Source organism: Erpetoichthys calabaricus, chromosome 4, assembly GCF_900747795.2.
Source record: "Erpetoichthys calabaricus chromosome 4, fErpCal1.3, whole genome shotgun sequence".
NCBI classification, from domain to species: domain Eukaryota; kingdom Metazoa; phylum Chordata; class Cladistia; order Polypteriformes; family Polypteridae; genus Erpetoichthys; species Erpetoichthys calabaricus.
The window spans coordinates 31,992,667-32,012,513 of record NC_041397.2 but is presented as its reverse complement, the minus strand read 5'-3'; the positions used below and the strand labels follow the sequence as shown (position 1 = coordinate 32,012,513).

Genomic DNA, 19,847 nt, shown 5'->3' with positions numbered 1-19,847 from the left:
GTAGCCCATTTGCTTGTTAAAAAAAAAATAGACAAACATGACAAAGTCAGCCTCCCCACAATGGTATCTTACAGGCAGGTTAGGTTTGTCTGTGGCTGAAGTGACAAATGCAGAGGCGTTTTACACTATAGGAGCTGTACCACAGACAAGTCTATTGTTGCACTGAGTGCATGAGAAGCCTAGATGATGTGCAGTTTGGCACTGGAGCCATTTTCTACCAAGGAACTCTGCTCCCATGCAATTTTATTTTAAAATTTGTTTCCTCCCAGTACCTTCACTTCAGTAAATTTTACAGCACCAGTACTTTTGAAACCTAAAGCCCATTACTTTTCTCCACAAGTAGATTTTAGTATAAATTTTATTTGTCACTTCTCTTGAACATATTTGACACAAGCCAATTTTCCAAGGCAAAGAAATATTATAGACATCAGCAGCCCTACTGCAGCCAAGGGAAAAGTTGTAGTCCAGTTTTCTGCAGAGGGGGAGGGGAAAAAAGTGTTGATCAGACAGTTAAATCCAAAAAAGGCTTTATTTATATACATACAAAACCCCTTACCCGTTTGCTGGTAGGGGTCATCTCTCAGGAAGAGAAGGTGCACGCCGTCTGCTACTGCCCTTTTCACAGGATGAGGCCGCTTGGAACAAGATTTTCCAGCACAAAGTTTTCCCCAGTTTGAAGGAGAAGCAGATGATATTGCTAAAATAAGCGGGGGGGAAAAAAAAAAAAAAAGTTAAAAATCACACAGGGTAGTAGCACTTGAGGCCAGATACTAAACCGATACATACGTCTCCCGTCAAAGCAGCCTTCAATACATCTTTGGTGTTCAGGTGAACAAACTTCTGTTGAACACATGAAGTAGATCTGCAGAGCAAAAAAAAGCACTTGAGCACATACACACTAGAAGTGGTTTGACCTTTCACGCTTCCTTACCTCCTCATCCAAAAGATTCTCTTTTTTGGCATCCAAAAACTGGAAGGTAGTTATAGCAAAGCGTCGAGAATGCTTTGGCACATTCTGCTGGTCATGGTCCTTGAGATGAAGGGCAGTACCATAATCCAGAGGATTTGGACAGCTGTCAGAGATGGTTTCTTGGTATTATTGTTCAGACTATGAACTAACAAAACCCCACCAATAGTAAGTTTAAACTGCATTTTGGAAGCATGCATTTTCCTACTTACCCATTGTACATCAGCACCCAGACATTCTCTGAAGATCTGGGATATGCAATGCAGTAGTGAACCAACAGAACCACATCTGGACTAGGAGGATGCGATATTGTGACATCCAGGTAGATCTGGCTTCCCAACAAAAGTCTGAGGGGAACTTGAGTCTCCGGGAAGAAAGTTGTATAGCTGTCATCTAAGGAATATGGGATTACACAAGCTAGAATACAATGCGTTGGATGCCCCAATGCCAAGACACACTCAAGACCTCCAACCTACTCTACTGCAGGTTGCATTTCAAATCCATTGGAAAGGAACACGTAATTTCAAAGCACTCTTTCACAACCCAACATTCTAGGGTGGAGGAATCCAACAGCAAGAGTCAATGGAGCAAGATTCCAGAACAATTGCACGCTCGCTTAAATCCCTCCAATTCATGCAGACTGCATGGTATCATTAACCGCATTCAGAGAAGCAGACATTTCCTTGGATGAACTAGAGGTACTCTACCAAGGTAAATCTGAAGGTCATTAACCTGGCCTGCTCCAGTACATAAAATCAGCAGTTTTTATCTTCACAGTACCTAGATTATAAAAATCAACCCCTTTCAGAAACGGACACCACAAACCTTTCGCAATTCTTAGGACTACTCCCATAGTTTCAGAGGAGACAATGGATGGTACAGTTGGAGTGTTCACCACCATGTAACCAGCACTGGCAGTAGACCCTTTTGAATAGCGGCATTCCACTTGGTATCTGCAGTAGAGGACTGTTAGTGTCCAACATTTACTCCTTTTCTAGCAGTCTGGATCCATTCATGATCCAAGAAAGGCTTACCGATAAGGAGCATGTCTCAGAATTTGGCCATACATCTGGCGGTTCTTCGCAAATTGTCCAAATACATCAGCCAAGTAGATTGAAGTTTGACCGATTACCTGGTAATACCAACAGGTCATTCCACAAACAAAAACAGGTGGGAGAACAGATTCATGTTTTGGTTCCTTACAAGATTAAATACTTACAAATTTGTGAGTTCCACAGCCAGTCAGGGGAAACTTGAAAATGGCAAAGTCAGGTGTGCACACCACAGGAGCACACGAAGAGTTACTAGAAACATACAGACTACCTGGATCAACTTCTGGTTTGGAAGAGGTTCGATAAACAGCAAACACAAAGTGTCCATCTGCTGTGCAAGCTGTTAAAGCAAGCAAGGGAGACAATGAAGTAACATGCCTTGCTCTCCATTGGTGCTAGACATTAGGATTCAATTTGCAACATACTGTCCATAGGATAGAAACAGTGGGAGGTTTTAGCATCCACACAGCAACCTTTCAAGCGACAAATGCTTGGGGAAATGCCAACTGGACCACATTGCACTTGCTTCTTCCTAGGCAATGTGCATCCTACCAACAAAAATTCAGGAATACATTTTAGGTGGACCCTTTCACATGGATTTTAAAATGTGACATGTCCAAGAGACAATACCCTGATGAAAGACTAGATCACGGATGGGACAGGTCATCTGTACTTCATGTCTTCCAGTAGAGGTGGTGTAGAGGACAGTCAGAATATAGTTGCCATTCTACAAGAGATGTATAAAAATAAGCCTTCACTTTTTCAAAAACATGCCAGTTTAGATGTAAAATTAAAGTTTTACCTGAATTTTCACATGACAAGCCTTGTATGAGGCAGAAAAATGGAGCTTCCCCACCTCGGAAGACAGATTGTAACCACAACGGGGAAACTGCTTCACACTCACAGGATTGTGGTATTGATCTGTATACAAAGAGGCAGTGATGTAGTTCAAATCCATGTTAAAGTTTGACTCTGATTAAGTGTGTGTTATTGAATCTCAATCCAGAAATAAACCTTTAACAGTTGTGTTGCACACCTTACGTGCACAACTATTCTGTTTAAAGCAAACTTCATCCACGATCATTAGCAAGGGCAACACCATCGATCACATACGAAGGCTCAAGCAATTAGCTTTCTTGCTGGCAATTTTTGACTGCCGACAACTTACCCACTACTTGCACTTGCTCTGCGGGTCCAGCTGGGAGATCAATACTCATGCAATCTTCCTGGCATGACACCCCGTTACCAAGATGCGATGGCTCTCTAACTGGGCACCTCACTTCAATCTGCTTTTGCCCTCCCCTGGCTGACTTGTAAACCACCAGGAGAACATAGTGGTTGCCCTAGAGTAGAGTAGCAGTGGTATAGCCAAGGCAGCCAGAGTAACAACATGAAGGAGTCATTCAATGCTAGGATCCAGACACTTACCAACAATTGCACATCACAGGCAGAATAGGGGATAGACAAGAAAATCCCTCCTGCTTGTAGCAATCTGTAACCACATCTTTTGGGAGCCAGCTGAACAGCCACTAGTTTTCCAGTTTTATCTATATATAAAAAAAGGCAGTTACTCTAAAAAGGTGGGAATGGCACCAGGATCTACACACATTCCTACAAAATATGGATGCTGCCAAAGTTGAGTTTGTCAGTTCCATTACATCATGGAATCAAGGCAACAACGTTAATGACTACATAACTACAAACATGAAGCAAGCACTTTGAATATTAGAAGCTGGAACACTGTCCAGTAAGCCTAGGAAGTCATTTAGTTCTGCTTACATATGCCAGCCTAGTCCTCATCTTCTATTTCCATTCAGATCAGTGGAATTAAGTCTGGTCAGCCAAAATCATTGTGGCAGATGAAGCAACCAAACCAAGTATTGTTACAATTTTCCCCTGCTGTATTTAGCTAGTCTAGTATTTTATGGGGCATCATATGGATGAATTAGTATGCCAACTCAACTCTGAGCATTAACCTAAAAAACAGTTAAGGAAGCCAAGTTTCGGCTTTTCTTCAAAGTATAATTCTTGGATGTGCAAAAGATCATACCCACCTATCAGCTGGATATCCTCTAGCTTTCCATAAGGGAACTCCACCATCATGCTTGTTCTTTTACAGGAAATTATATGATCACTTGAGACAACAGGAGAAGGCATTGTTGGTAGTGTTGGATCCAGATGGCTATCTGGGCATTTCATCTGCAGCGCTACTGGAAAGCCAGCCGAAGGATAGTAACGAATATTCAGCACAAAGAAGTTGCCCTATGGATGGAGCAGATTCTGCTTAGTCTAGACTCTAGAGCAATCATTTGAAATATTTGCTATCCCTAGAAACAAGGGTCGGTCTCCTTTGATTGAATTGTACTCTGACCAGTAACTGCAGACATGTCCTTCACACTTCAGGCTGATAACCTCTCCCATCCATCATTTAAGGTAAAAAATTCCAACCATCTTGATTTTAAAAAACACCCACCACACACACACACACACACACACACAAGCTGTAACAAGTTTCAATGGGGAAAGTGGATGTACAGGCCACTCGGCTTAGTGTCTTGGGACTAAAAGCTCAAAGCAGGAGGAGATCTAAATGTACAATACTTTTCAAAGTGCAACATCACAGGAATAGGCAAAACAGGATTACCTCTTTGTGGACATTGCAAGAACTATACAAAACTGTCAAGGCGATCTTCCCCTTCGATTTTATGACTTTATAGCCACATTCTTTGTGAACAGAACTTAGCAAAACCTCATCAAGGTGTAGCCCTGAAAGCAGAAAACCAAATATTTCCAAAAACCAACTCAAACCTCCACCCACCCCCCCCCAGTTTACTCACCCAGGATTTTCACATGTTCTGGGGAGCCAACAGGGAGCACTACACTCATGTTGGAAGATGTACAGGACACCATAGGGGGAGGGTGTGTTGGTAATGTAGTCATAGGAGGGGTAGGTATCTTAGAGACTGGGCATTCCATGGTCAAAGCTAGAGTCTTCCCATCAAATGATTTGTATAGCACTTCAAGTACATAGTGCCCTTTCTTTAAAAAGGAAAAAAAAAAAAAAAATCCAAGTTGTACAACTAAAACCACATTCAAGAACCAAAACACCTCCAACTGTTCCACATTCAAAATTTGCGAAGCAGTGCAGAAGGAGATACTACCCAACTGGGAGTAAGAAAGGACCCCAATCAACCCATCTACCACCCTATGGAATTGAGAGACATGAATGTAAACATGGGCCCCTTAACATGCCAAGTCAATGTTAGAGGCGGTTCTTCTGGCAAGTATTCTTTCATTACACCTCTTCAAAGAATCAAGCAGACTTCGAGACTCCCATTTTGACTCCAATTATCCAGGTCAAATGTAGATTCAATTGAAATAAGCCGAGTAGTGATTAGAGTGCTGCCACCCCATATCCTTACCAGTGCAGAAATATGCAAGACTATTGGAAAATGCAAGCCACAAAGTAATTGAGCATGAATTAGGGAAGCTTGCATGCAGAACAAACAAGGATGTAAAAATAACCACATACCATTTGTTCCTGTGGTGTTAATCAGCAGGGATACTTGCCTTAACTGCAACATGACAGCCTTTGTAAGTGGTGGTGAAGACCAACAGCTTCACCTTCTTTGCCAAAACATAACCACAGGTTTTGGGAGCAGACATCACTTTTACATATCTATTTCTTTCATCTAGATTGGGGTGGAAGAAATTAGAACACACATCACAACCCCTTAGGGAAAAACATGCATGCTCAGAGAAGAACTTCTAGAAGTCTTATCAACTCACCAACTACTTGGACATCATTTGGAGACACATCAGGCAAAACCACGGACATGCTTGAAGGGTAACAGTCTACTTTGAGCAAAGGCTTTGTTGTGGTGGTAGGAGTTGTTTCTTTGATTGGGCATCTCATGTACACAGTCATTTGCTTCCCAGAAGCTGGTTTATAGATCAGCGTCAGTATGTAATGAAGACCCTGGAATGCACATTAGCAGCCAATGTCATACTAAAAGGGCAACAAAGTCAAAGCTTTGTATAAGGCTGAAGGGGCCTACTTACCTCAACTCTGACATCACATGCTTCGTAGGATGCAGAGAAAGTGATTTTCCCCTTTCCTTTAATTAACTGGTAGCTACACTGTTTAGGAGCTTTGCTTACTACCACCACTTTGCCTAATTTACCTGAAAAGAAAAAACCTTCAGACCAAAGAAGCAGCACCCTATGGACTAACTGTGTCAAGCTGAACGGGAGCCATTTAGGAGGCCTCGTACAGCTCAATCCCAACTAGCAACTTGGCTTGGCTAGTTTAGTCCAATCATTCCAGCACTTACCCAGTATCAGAGTTAAGCTTGGACAGAGTGAGAAGTTCAGTTCAACTTCACAATAGGATACATTAAAAACGTATTTGTCCTCTTGACTGTCCTGATCAATGGCCTGGGCAGTATGCCAAGTTACTGTTGCTAGTTCAAACTACTAGCTACATTAGAACATCCATGCTGGATTAACAATTTATTAGTGCTCAGACTAATTGGTGGGGGCTTCTGTTAATCTACGGTCACACACTTCCTCTGCTCTCCTTTAAAGCTGCCATCTTCGTGCCAGCAAATTGTGTACAGGTTGGAGTCCAAAACCGAACCAACTCTACACCATTTAAACCAATTTTTCAGCCAGGAAGCAATATATGGGTGGCTGCCCAAAACGTTATGGCTCCAGTCTATTCTTGGGAGATTATCCTTTGTAACCAGTCAAAGCCTTTTAAAACTATTTCTCAGACTAGGCCTACCTTTGGAAAATTATGCAGAAATCTCAATTTAGGAAGGGTCTTAGAAATGATTTTACCTCCATTCATATTCATGTAGGAGCCATGTCTTTCCAATGAGCACTGGACCAATTCATGGTTAACAAGCATTGGCTTTTCTGGAAACTGGCTCTGAGAAACTAATGCTGCCTTCAGCTATACAAATACTCACCCAGTAACTTCACTTGATCCAACAAACCCTCGGGTAGCTCAGTAGACATGCTGGATGCTCCACAAGTCACAAGAGGTAACCTGGGAGTAATAGGCTTTGTAGGTGTAGTAGGCAAGAATGTTGGATGCCATCTCAATGGACATTTCATGTTCACCACAATTTGGGCACCAACAGCAGGCTTGTAGAGGACAGTCAGTGTGTAGTAGTTATTCTAAAATGAGAAATTGACCCCGCTCAGAAAGTGTCATCCCACAATTCAGCATAAACTCAAATGTCAAATTAGGCTTGTGTGGTATATGGATCTTGAGCAAAAGGTGCCTCATGGACAATTGCACATAGCGATTCATTTAAGCCTGCGGTGGGTTGGCACCCTGCCCGGGATTGGTTCCCTGCCTTGTGCCCTGTGTTGGCTGGGATTGGCTCCAGCAGACCCCCCGTGACCCTGTGTTCGGATTCCGCGGGTTGGAAAATGGATGGATGGATGGATTCATTTAAGCCCTACATTGTGCCTCATGCTTTAGGCGTGTATAATTTGAGCATGCTTGAATGTACTCCAAAACATAGACCCACAATTTCCAACAAGCTACAAGAAATAGTCAAAATCAGGTTACCTTAAGCTGGACATGGCATGCCTTGTAAGGTGCTTCAAAGAGGACATCATGCAGTCTCTTCAGCAAGATATAGCCACAACTTTTGGGAGCCTTGTTGACCAATACTGGATGCTGGTTTTTATCTGTTCAAAATAGATAAGTTTAACTCCTCTCGCCCCAACCACTCATTTGAGTAAACAGCAAGGTCTTCATACCTAGAACTTTGACCTGATCTGGGGAGCCAAAAGGTAGCGCCACACTCATGCCAGTAACTCTGCAAACTGGCCCAGGCTTATTAGGCAAGGTGATTGGAGTGACAGATGTAGGAGGCCCGAAAACTGGGCATTTCATGTGGATGACTAATGGATGTGCAGCTCTTGGCATATACACTACAGTTAAGATGTAATTATTATCCTGCAATACAAAGAAGCACACATTAGCATCAAGCAGATGACCTGGCACTAAACCATTTCATGTACTACTTGCCTTCATGCTCACATAACAGGACTTATAGTTGGCAGTGAACACGAGATGGTGACCTCTCTTGACTAAAGTGTATTGGCACTTTTTAGCCAGCTGCTGCACAGACACTTCATGGTGGGTTTCATCTACAAAGGAAACACCACTTCATACTAGAACCAGCAGCACACCACAGCACCCTCTATAGCCACCACCCAGCTCTACTCACCTCTTACTTTAACCTGATCTGGTGCGGCATCTGGCAGAACCACATCCATTGTGGAAGCATGGCAGGATACCTTTGGACCAGGTTCTGGTGGTGCAGTCACAAATGGGAAAGTAGAAACTTGCTCTCCACTTTTTGTCTGACACTTCATAAGGAAAGAGCTTTCCTTGCCATTGGCTGCAGCATATTGCACTGCCAGGACATAATAGTTTCCCTGTCAAATGAACACAGAGGAGCTGCCTTAGAAACAAAGTAGAAGTGTGGGTCCATGTCTGAGGCTTGGCAATAGACTTGCCCAAGAGCACAAACTGTTAGACAATACCTTCTGTCCAGATGGTCTCATTATACTATTATAGCACTTTTGTGCTACTGTTTGAAGAGACAACATTAAGCATTTGCTGTATTTTATCTAAAATGTAACTCCATTAAATGAGTCCAGTCTTGACATTAGTCTTCAAGATAACTGACCTAGTATAGAAGTAAAGATTTTGAAAGTGTGTGGAAATGGAGGGAACACGTACTTCCTTTTTAACATGGCATCCCTTATATGAGGCTGTAAAGAAAATTTTTCCAAAGGAATCGGTCAAAACTTCATACTTGCATTCCCGAGCAATCTTGGAGACTGGGACCCAGAAGTGGGAGTCTGTAGGCAAGAAAATACTGACAGTGAGTTACACAGGCTTTCAGAGGTTTGAGTTTAAAGCACACCTTGAAGTGCAGCCAGATTGCTTGGGTACAGAACCTTAACCTAAATAGGACCCTGAGCTTAGCAGGGTTCTAAGCAGCAGTGATTGAACACGAGTTTGATTTGCTGTAGGTAAAAAACTATTTAAAAAAAAAAAACAAAAAACACTATACTATTCAGTGTTGTCCACAAAAATCTACATTTCGATAAAAACCTTCATTTTGGTTCATTCCTCTTCCTGTCTGGAAGAACTTTAAAAGGAGCCTCATGTTACTTGCATGTGCTAATCAGCAGGCAATTTTCTCTGCTCCATACTCACCAGTGACCCTATAAACCTCTAAGCTTTAACTAATTGAGGTATGACAATATTTGCAGGTCCCACAGCTGCGAATATACCATCTAACCATATTGGTGGCAGGGCCCCCTTTATGATACACCTCAGCTGATTAAACCGCAAACCTCTGACTGCAGGGGTTAAATTGTAGGGGCACTGACCTCTTCCATACCCCCCCCCCCCCAAATGTTCTTCCATTTTAGAAGATGCTGCAACACACCATGTTACTTGCATGTGGCCTGGTCAGAAGTCAATTTCATTTCACAATTTATGGCCCCATTACAGACTAGCCTTTCCCAGTAGACTAGGCTTCCATTTGACACAAAATTGCCTACAACAGTCAACTAAGCAACACACATGGCTCGTTACCAGAGCAGCTTTTTTGTTTAAAGGGTATCAAAAAAATGCCTAAAAGCTAATAGAGTGGTCATACCCCACCATTATAGAACAGAGGCCAAAAGCAGGTGGCATGTTTTGATAAGGTGTAGAGACATGGCTTCCAGTCGTTTTAAGAAGAAAGAAAAGCCAAGCAAAATGACACCTTTTATAAGAGGCAATAAAACGTTAAACCTTTACCTACTTGCAACTTCCAAGGAAAAAGAAACATTCACCTTTTAATAGCCTGACCTACAGATTGAACCTGAGCACGGCTTTTCATTTATATCTATAGCACTGCTTAAATAAAATGGTGGGGTGGCATGGTGCATAATTTCTGTACAAACATCAAGTACGATTCTTCAACCCGTTTCAAACAGAGCAAAGCAGTTACTGGGGAGTTCCTTCACAGACGGAAGGTCTTGGGCATTTGATTTTAAATTAACCAATCCCATTCCTTCAAAGACTCACCTTTCACTTTCAGTCTGTCAAGAGACCCTGAATCAATCCCAACGGTCATGCTGGTCTTGCTGCAGAAAACAGCCGGCAGAAGTTCTGAACCAATAGGCTTTGGAGGGCAGGCTAGGGAGATATTTTTGCTTTGCCACGAAAGAGTCAAGTAGTAACAGCCATTCTGCAGCAAAACAACCTACAGAGTTAAGATCTGTTCTTATACTTGAAAGCCCCCAACCCCACTGCAGAGTCAAAAACATTACCAGTTTCTTCACATTGCAGCCATCATAGTATGTGGAAAAGATGAACAGTCCTTTTCTCTCTACCACTTTATATTTGCATTGGTGAGCAACACTGCTTGCTTGCACAAGGGAAGAATGTACTGAAAGGAGTAAAAAGGGTTAGATGCTGGTTTCTACAAGAGTAAGAGCAAGCACATTAAAACACTTACATCTCACTTTCAGGTCATGACTGGATCCATAAAACTGGGCCGACATTGACACCTCACCACAGTTTCTTGGATATGAAGCCACAGCTACTTTGCTACATCTGTCGTCAGCAGACATTACAGACCCCACGGAAGAGTGAAGACGCCCCTGCTCACCCCAGTATGGGGAATTCTTCTGAAAAGAGGAGTAGTCCACCCCCACTGAATTGCCCTTCACATAAGGGCTTGAAAGAGGAGCAACCATAACTGAATCCATATATTCCTGGTAAGACCTTGGAGATTCTTCACCAGGCTGGAGCTCCTCCTCAGCCTCACCATACCCCTCAGCACTGTGATCATATCGAAACTCCTCCTCAGCACTGTGATCATATCGAAACTCCTCCCCTTCACCATACCACTCTGCACTATGCTCATATGATGGCTCCTCCACACCCTCTTTGTACCAATCAGCACTGTGATCACTATTATATTCTTCACTATCCTGAAGCATTTCAGGCACTTCAAAGTTGGCTCCATAATGCAATTCATTACCACCAGCCACTGGAACATCCAGTTTTGTAGAAATTACTTGAATTTTATTGCGATTAATTAATCTCACAAGTTTAGCATTTTTCACATTCTGATCTGCTGCAATGATGTTCAGGGACACATCTACCAATTCCACATCAGCTAGCTCAGAAACAACAGAATCCCCATCAGCTGCAGCCCTAACCACATTACTTGTAACCTGCTTATGATAAAGCAACACCGGAGACACTGAAGAAACATTCTGCTCTACATTCCAGACACCTTCATTGCTTAGATTTTTCACTTTTTGCTGAAATTCATTCCCCCATACTTGGGGAGGGCCATCAGCCACAGTTAGAACATTAACACCAAATAGCCATTCTATCAAAAGTAACAGCACCACTATCTGCCTAAGCAACCACATTGCTAAATTTAGCCTCAAAAGAAAACCAAACAGGTTTTGGCTTCTTCACATAAACAGGAAATAGAAAATAAAGAAACACCAACAACTCTCACAAAAGGAAAAATGCCATGGTCCATAAACACCATTAATTTATAAGGAGCTACATGTGCCCTCTGACTAGAACCAGGCTAGCCAATTAGGGCTGTTGAAAGAAACGTCTCCATTTCAATCGTTTCCCTATAAAATTAAAAGTTCAGTTGAAGTACAATTGAGTCGTTGTCCAAATGACATGTGCTGTAGATGATGCAACTTACCAAGTACTTGTTTCAATTTAGAAGGGCGGAGCTTTCAATTAAACTCATCTGCACAATGGCAGCCTTTGGCATTCTTGTGGTAGAGTTGAGGAATCTGTGCTTTTATTAGCATATGACAATTGAGTGTGAAAAAGAAAGGAGTGCTGAGTGTGGAGTGTTGCAGCCTTTTCCAGCAGCTCTAGGCAAAGCCAAGGAACAATGCCTGGATGGATGTGTAGTGCATTGCAACTTTCAGAAACTAACCTCTGTACCTCAGTTTAAGAAGTCGTTACAAATGCTTCTGACCATTTTCAGAAGAGCCTAATGACTGAAGACCTGGAGATATACCGGATATTAATTACATGATAAGGATGTTTAGTTTTTTTTTTTTTTTTTAGTTTTTATTGATTTTATTGTAATCAACACAACATTCCATACAGATAGATCAATTTTTACAAAAATAGGATTGAATACAAATCAACCCCCCAACCCTGAGAAAGAGAGCATGGCCGACAGAATAAAACTTAAAGCTAGTAAAAATAAGTAAATCGATGAATTAATAAGCGGATAAAGATAAATAGAGAAAAAAAAGAAATGGAGAGAGAATCTGCTTCCTCAGTGCTTTAAGAGCTCGATCTAAAATGTTATTAATTAAATCCTGCTAGGTTTTGAAAAAGTTCTGCACAGATCCTCTAAGTGAGTTGCAATCAGCGTCATTACCTCCAATAATTAACATCTGTTTTATCAGTGTTTAAAGATAAGTAGTTCTCATCCATCCACTCCTTTAATTCACCAATACAACTAATTAAAGACAACTTTGGAGAAACTTCATTTGATCTAAAAGAAAGGTATAACTGGGTGTCATCTTCATACGAGTGAAAACATAATGTCTTCTAATGATAGATCCCTGTGGAAGCATGTCAAGTGAAAACAGTAAAGGTCCCAGTACTGAGCCCTGCAGGACACCATATCTCACTTCTGTGTGTAATGATGGAGTACTGTCAGCACATTTCTGTACGTATTTATGAAATCGATTCCAATAAGAACTAAACCAGGTAAGCACAGTGTCTGTAAGTCGAACATCATTTTCTAGCCTGTGCAGTAAAATAGAATGGTCAATGGTGTCAAATGCTGCGCTTAAGTGTAACGACATAATTACAGTGAAGTTTCCTTCATCAGAGGATATCAGAATGTCGTTTACAACCCACGTTAGTGCCGTTTCTGTACTATGCCCAGTGCGGAGACCAGACTGGAATTTCTCAAATAAATTGTGATGAGTAAGGTGTGACTGAAGCTGATTGGTGACAATTTATTCTAGTATTTTAGGGAGAAGGTAAATTTGAAATGGGTCTATAGTTATTGAGAATGTGTGGGTCTAGGTCTGACTTTTTAAGTAATGGTTTGATGACTGACACTTTTAGTGCATCAGGTGCTGTGCTATGCAATAATGAACTATTGATAATGCTAAGAATAGGCGCTGCAAGAACATCCATTGTACTTTTTACTAGCTTTGTTGGCATTGGATCTATGGAACAAGTAGAAGATTTCATTTTAGAAATTAAAGTTAAGACTTCCTGCTCAGTTACAGGATTAAAATTTCTAAAGTGTTGAATGCAATGTGAGGCAGGGTCTGCTAAGCTAGTATGCAGTTTGCACTGTGATGCTGAGATCTGGGATCTTATATATTTAATTTTCTCATTAAAGAAGTTCATAAAGTCTGTACTGCTAATATCTGTTGGTATTTTGCACTGTAGATCTGAATTCCCATTTGTTAATTTAGCCACTGTTCTAAACAGTACCCAAGGATTTTTATTATTTCTATCTATTATTGTAGAATAGTATTCTGAGAGAGTTTTTAAGAGAGCTTTTTTATATTTTTTAAACACTCTCTGTCAATGCAATTTGAAAGACCTGCAGCTTTGTTGTTCTCCATCTGCTCTCCAGCTCTAATTTAAGAGCTTGAGTGTTTTCATTAAACCAAGGAGACTTTCTATGTTCTTTGATCACTTTTGTTTTAAGGGGAGCCACTGTGTCCAGAGCATCTCTCAGGGTCATATTATAATGTTAACTGATCTAAATGGTTTTCCACAATTACACTTGATTTACTCAAAGTATCTATAAATTTTGAAGTAGAATTATAGTCTAGATGTCACACAGTTTTTGTTTTAATCTGTGAGTGTATTGATAAGGGTAGGGCCAAATCAAACGAAATTAAGTAGTGATCGGAAATATCTTCATTTAATAGAGTACTACATGATCATAATTTACAGCCAAATCAGATAAAAGGTTGTTAAATTCAGTCTTGAGCAATGAATATGGCCCTAGTGGTCTGTAGACTAGCACTATAATTGTGTTGGAATGTGTTTTAATATTTAAAATGAATGCATCAAAGGATGTGAAGTCGCCTAAATTTTTAGAAGTGATTTGCATTTTGTTACAATGAATTATTCCAAGGCCTCCCCCTCGACCAGAATCTCTAGACTTATGAAGGAACGAATTTCCATCTGGTGACGCCTCAGCTAGGGGAACAGTGTCACATTTAATAAGCCAGGTTTCAGTGAAAAGACACAGATCAGATTTTGTACTTAATATAATATCATTTACCAAAACAGCTTTACTTCCAAGAGAGCGAATATTTTAAAATTTTAAAATGCATGCTGTTTTCTATACTGCTGATATATTTTTTGTTTTAATTTGAAGTAAATTTCTATTACAGGTGCCCCTGGTGGAGGGTCTGGATTTATCTCTTGATCTAATTATACACCTTATTTTTTGGTTATCAAGTAATTTAAGGTCTGCATCATGACTAAATTTAATGGATGCCCCACAACAGGGATTATAGGTAACAGTTTCAGAAAAGTAACCGGTGGGATAAACAATAACCTGTGATTTAAGATCACATGACTGCGGCCTAGATGGTGCTCTAATCAGTCAGCCAGGCAGTTTTGCTGCCATATTTTGGGATAATACATAAGATCCCCTCCAGTTAGGATGAAGACTATCTCTTTTGAAAAATCCAGGCCTTTCCCAAAAATCATCCCAATTGTTCACAAAAGCTATGCTTTTATTTGCACACCAGGTTTCTAGCCAACAGTGAAGGGAACACAATCTGCTATGATAATGATAAGATATTTGTAAGTCTGGATATACTCTAATAATCCAGTCCTAGTAGCCGACAAGACAAATTCTGCTGTTGCAAAGTGATTTTATCTCTGTGGTCCAGGCCAGTGATATCAAGCGAAAGAAACTGCATGTAATCTTGTATTATTTGTATCACATCATTTAGGGCACAAGTGCTTACATAGCTTTCATAAAATCCAAAGCATTGACTACAACTTTCTTTGTACAATGTCAGTTGCCTAGAATTCAAGAGTGAAGAGTGTTTGCTTTCCAGCTTACCCACCATTCATTGCTGTTTGTGTATGGATCAGTGTGATCCTGAAGTGCATATTGTCTATTGCAAGCCACTTTTACTACATACTGTAATGCCTGTGAACACAGGGGACAGCTTAAGGACTATGGTGATTGTAATTCCCCGCCTCTCCAGGGGTTGGCACTGTGTCCTAATTCCTTTCCTCTTCCTCCCGCTGCAGACCAGATGATTGACAGCTACATCACCTCTGATGTCACTTCCAGTGTCTATCAGCTTGGACCCACCTCTTCCTGCTGACAGGACTTAAGACTGGAAGATTTTCCATCTTGTAACAGTTCAGTTAGAACAGTTGGAACTCGCGTCTAGAAAGAAACATTTGCAATTATTGTGAGTTTTGTTTTGTGCCGCAGCAATTACATGAGGTCACCAGGGTGGTGCACCAGCTCTTTATTGTGGCCTGTCTGTTCTCTTACAATGCATTAACAATGCAAGATTTGCCACTGCTTCAGAAAGACAAAAAAAAAACCTGCCATTTTTCATTTTCTCTCATAAATCTTACTTTTTGGACATTCACTTATAACTTCATTCTATTAGATAGATAGATAGATAGATAGATAGATAGATAGATAGATAGATAGATAGATAGATAGATAGATAGATACTTTATTAATCCCGATGGGAAATTCACATTCTTCAGCAGCAGCATACTGATACAATAAATAATATTAAAATAAAGAATGATAATAATACAGGTGAAAAAAAAAAAAAAAAAAAAATTATTTTATTATTTAAAAACTTATTTTTCTTGTTATAATGATTGATTTTATCTAAAAACCAATATGCACAATTTTGTGCTTTAATGATGGTTCCATTCCTAAGGGACTTGTAGAATTCACCAGACCTTTTGGGAGTCTAATGGACAGCTTACTCTTGGAATAGATATTAGATTTTATTTCAAATCTCACATTTTCAAATCTATTTTAGGTTACTCTTGACTGCAGATGCGTTCCCTCAGGTTTAAGTGAGCTTAAAGGAATGAAAAGAATTGGTCTCTTGAGGTTCAGGGTGCTTTCAAATGTGCCTAGATTCAATAATTATTCATTTTATTGTTTGTTTTTGGATCAGTAATTGTGTCTTCTGTTTATTCCAGGTTTACAGATGCATTTTAGAGACAAAAATCAACCGTATCATTACCCAAGGGCAAAGTGCATGCATTATCCAAGCTAGAAAGTAAGTCTATGAAAGATCATATCTGGGAGCCTTGGCCTCCTAATAGTCCAGCTGGTCCAAGATTTTTCACTATGAAGAAAATGATGGCCTTGGTAAGACCATGTACTGCTGGTTTTAAATTTAATAAAATAACCATAAAAACAGTTATACCTTACCTTTGATTTTGTCTTGAATGTAAACTAGAAAAGAAAATCTGAGCCCATCTCGCCAGCTTTAGCCTTGTTACATTGGTTAACTGTATTTTTTAGAATCGAGTATAAAATACCACTAATGGTATTTTAAAGTATTCTTGCTCCTTAATATATTTGGGTGTACCTGCCCCTCTACATTCCAAGTCATAATGTTAGATCTTCTAATGGTGGTCTAGTGAGAAGTCAAGTAAAATGACACCTTTTATTTTCACATATCAGTCAAGGTTATACCCCCAAAACAACAGACACTCAAATAAGAAGAGCTACTGCCATTCCCAGAGACAACCTTCTGGAATATAAAAACAAAGGCAACAAGAACCACATCCCCCTTGTTATCACCTATAACCCACATCTTGAACCACTTTGAAAAATTCTGAAAGAACTTCAGGCAATGCTACACAATGACGAAACACTGAAAAATGTATTTCCAGAACCTCCCCTTCTGGCTTACAGACAACCACCAAACCTGCAGCAACTGATTGTCCGAAACTCCCTAAGTGAACCAACAGAAAATGGTACAACTCCCTGCCTACAGGAAAGATGTAAAACATGTGCTCAAATTTTTAATACAGACCGTGTAGTTATACCACACTGCCGACTAGAACATCACATAAAGGGATCATTTTCCTGCAGATCATCTAATTTGGTCTACCTCATGCTCTGCATGAAATGTCCCAACACTGCCATGGATGTGGGAGAAACTGGAGAAACACTCTACCAGAGAATGAATTTACACAGGTTCCACATCAAGCATGGCATCACAGATGTTCCTGTAGCAGCCCACTTCAACAGCCATGGACACTGTGAGAGGGACTTTAAAGTCACAGTGCTTATGGGCAACTTCAGAACACAGTAAGAGAGAAAAGAATGGGAAGTTAAGCTCATGCTAAAATTTAACACATTACAACATGGTTTGAACAGAGACAAGAGTTTTATGTCCAGGTATGAGGATTGTTTGCATGTCTGAGACTGACACAGACAACCTGACTACAGACCCACAATATATTGAAAAACTCATCAGAAACTTCAAAAGACTTTGTTGGAAAGTTATCTTAACCAAAAATCTTGACTATACATTGTTCTCCTCTCTTGCTTAATGAATCTTAGTCTGAAGAGGTGTATTATTTATTTATATTTAAGATGTCTCACTTAAAGGTTTTCCAGTGTTGTATCTGTCCTGAGGCCTCATGTATAACGCCGTGCGTAGAACTCACACTATAACATGGCATAAGCACAAAAGCGGAAATGTGCGTACCACAGGAAAATCCAGATGCAGGAATCTGTGTGTTCTTCCGCTACATAAATCCCAATCAGCGTGAAAAGTAACACACGTGCAAGCGCCTGCTGTTCCGCCCCAACTCCTCCCAGAATTACACCTCTTTGAATATGCAAATCAATATAAATAGCCCTTAAGCTCAGCCTTCTGTGAAAAGACAATGGGAAAAGCACAGGGGAAAATCTAAGAATTTCAGCGAATACCAAGTGGAGGCAAAGAAAAACGTACTATTTGTTGGTTTAAACAGTGATATAAACAACAAAAGGAAGTTGATCGAGTGACATAGTGTCAGAGAAACTCGAAAGCTCAAGTTCACAAAGTCGTACAGTGCCCAAAATAAAAAAGGTTGTCACATATCAAAGTCATTGTGAAAAGGCGAGTCATAGCCCACCGTCTGAGTGTCATATGAAAGTTTATTAGGGTACAGACAAAAAAAATAGGCACACAGTGGGAAAAAAGCACGAAATGTCAACTTTAATCTCGAAATTTCCACTTTAATCACATAGTTTATTTTGCCATTAAAGGAAACATCATAAACTTCATCTTAAAATCATTTAATTTACTACTTTCTCAAATCCCATCATAACTAAAGTAGCATGTTAAATGCTTTGTTCTGTATTTGATCTTCTATGTGCTCTATGTGTGTGAATCACTACCTGCTTGTTCATGTCTCATGCAAGATGCTTGGTGCGCCATGCGCGACCTTCAATGAAATAATTTATCGCAGCAGTACTGTCTCTTTCAAACATAGTAACCTCCAATTCTTGTCCTTACTTTTCTTTCCCCAAATACCCAATCGCCACACAATCAGCTCTGTAATAAACGTTAAACCATCTATAAGCTTAGAACAACGATTCTTCAAAACGTTTAAGGAACATTGAAATATCTTCGTAGTACATGTTTAATTATTCTATCTATCTATCCTACCAGTGTCGCGCCAGCACCAGCAAGAATAAAGCACAAGGTATAGAGTAATCCGTGAACTAGCCAGCATTGCGGCACCGTGTCCTCACATGTTTGATTATTAACAATATAGATTATTTAAATGAAGTTAAAGTTTTATCTGTATAATATAATCAACATATTTTGCTGCATTTCATCTTAAAAATGATACCGTCATCCAGGGCCAGATTAAGAGCTTTGGGGGCCCGTAGCACATTTCAGATTTGGGGGCCCTTTTGGTCTGCATCATCTGAAGTTTAGATTCTGAACAGTTCAAACCGGACTAAATAATTATTTTTCTCTCGATTTATAATAAGAATCTTATATTTATGTGAATTTTATGTGTTGGGCCCCTAAAGTTTTGTTGTGTAAGAAATTTACAGTTTAAAAACGTAAAGATAATATTTTTAAAGACCAGTTTTTCAATGCTACACTTTTTCATTAAATATTGGGTCCACCATTTGGGGGCCCCCGAAATTGCATATGCTACATGTGCCTATTGGTTAATCCGGCACTGCCGTCATCATATGTAAAAACGCGCTTTATAAAGTGGCGCAGGTTGTGCAATATTATAACTGTAGTGCAAGTTTACAGTGAGGTGATTGTACTTATAAGTACAGACAGTTCTACAAGGAGCACTTGATGGACTGATTGAGTGCATTTAAAGTTCTTGGGATAAAACTGTTTCTGAACCACGAGGTCCATATAGGAAAGGCTCTGAAGCGTTTTGCCATGGCTAAGGCAGCGTGTGCTTGATGCTGTATCCTGATAATTCTCTTTCTGATCAGCTGCTGCTGTGATTCCCCACTCAGGTACAGTGATATAAATACTACAAGTGGTGCAGTGAGAGTAATATGGAAAAAGATGATCCACTGTGGCAACCCTTAACGGGAGCAGCTGAAAGAAGAAAAAGAAGGTGCAGTGAAAGTAACAACGCTAAAGCAGTTATGGTATTTGGCTATTCCCTGGACCATTATATTGTTACAGGTTAATTACAATCAGATGCATTATACTAATAAACAATATGCAGTTAGTTTCAGTGTATTTATAAAGCTGCGTTAGGAATGTGG

At 40.1% G+C, this 19,847-nt stretch overlaps 1 protein-coding gene across 1 annotated transcript; it reads right to left on the bottom strand.

Moving 5' to 3' along the window:
• Window positions 1-17: 17 nt before the first annotated feature.
• On the bottom strand, window positions 18-11,595 carry LOC114649927 (uncharacterized). The gene is made up of 28 exons (XM_051926203.1): window positions 10,566-11,595; window positions 10,378-10,496; window positions 10,133-10,295; window positions 8,789-8,910; window positions 8,271-8,481; window positions 8,069-8,190; window positions 7,798-7,996; window positions 7,604-7,725; window positions 6,993-7,203; window positions 6,082-6,203; window positions 5,809-5,998; window positions 5,586-5,711; window positions 4,857-5,054; window positions 4,664-4,785; window positions 4,074-4,281; window positions 3,448-3,566; window positions 3,188-3,362; window positions 2,822-2,940; window positions 2,650-2,746; window positions 2,445-2,567; window positions 2,187-2,359; window positions 2,002-2,099; window positions 1,793-1,920; window positions 1,180-1,360; window positions 932-1,073; window positions 787-862; window positions 557-697; window positions 18-472 (listed from the first exon to the last, which is right to left on the bottom strand). The coding sequence occupies exons 1-28, from the start codon at window positions 11,491-11,493 to the stop codon at window positions 366-368; spliced, it is 4,842 nt and encodes a 1,613-aa protein (XP_051782163.1). The 5' UTR covers window positions 11,494-11,595; the 3' UTR covers window positions 18-365.
• Window positions 11,596-19,847: the final 8,252 nt, after the last annotated feature.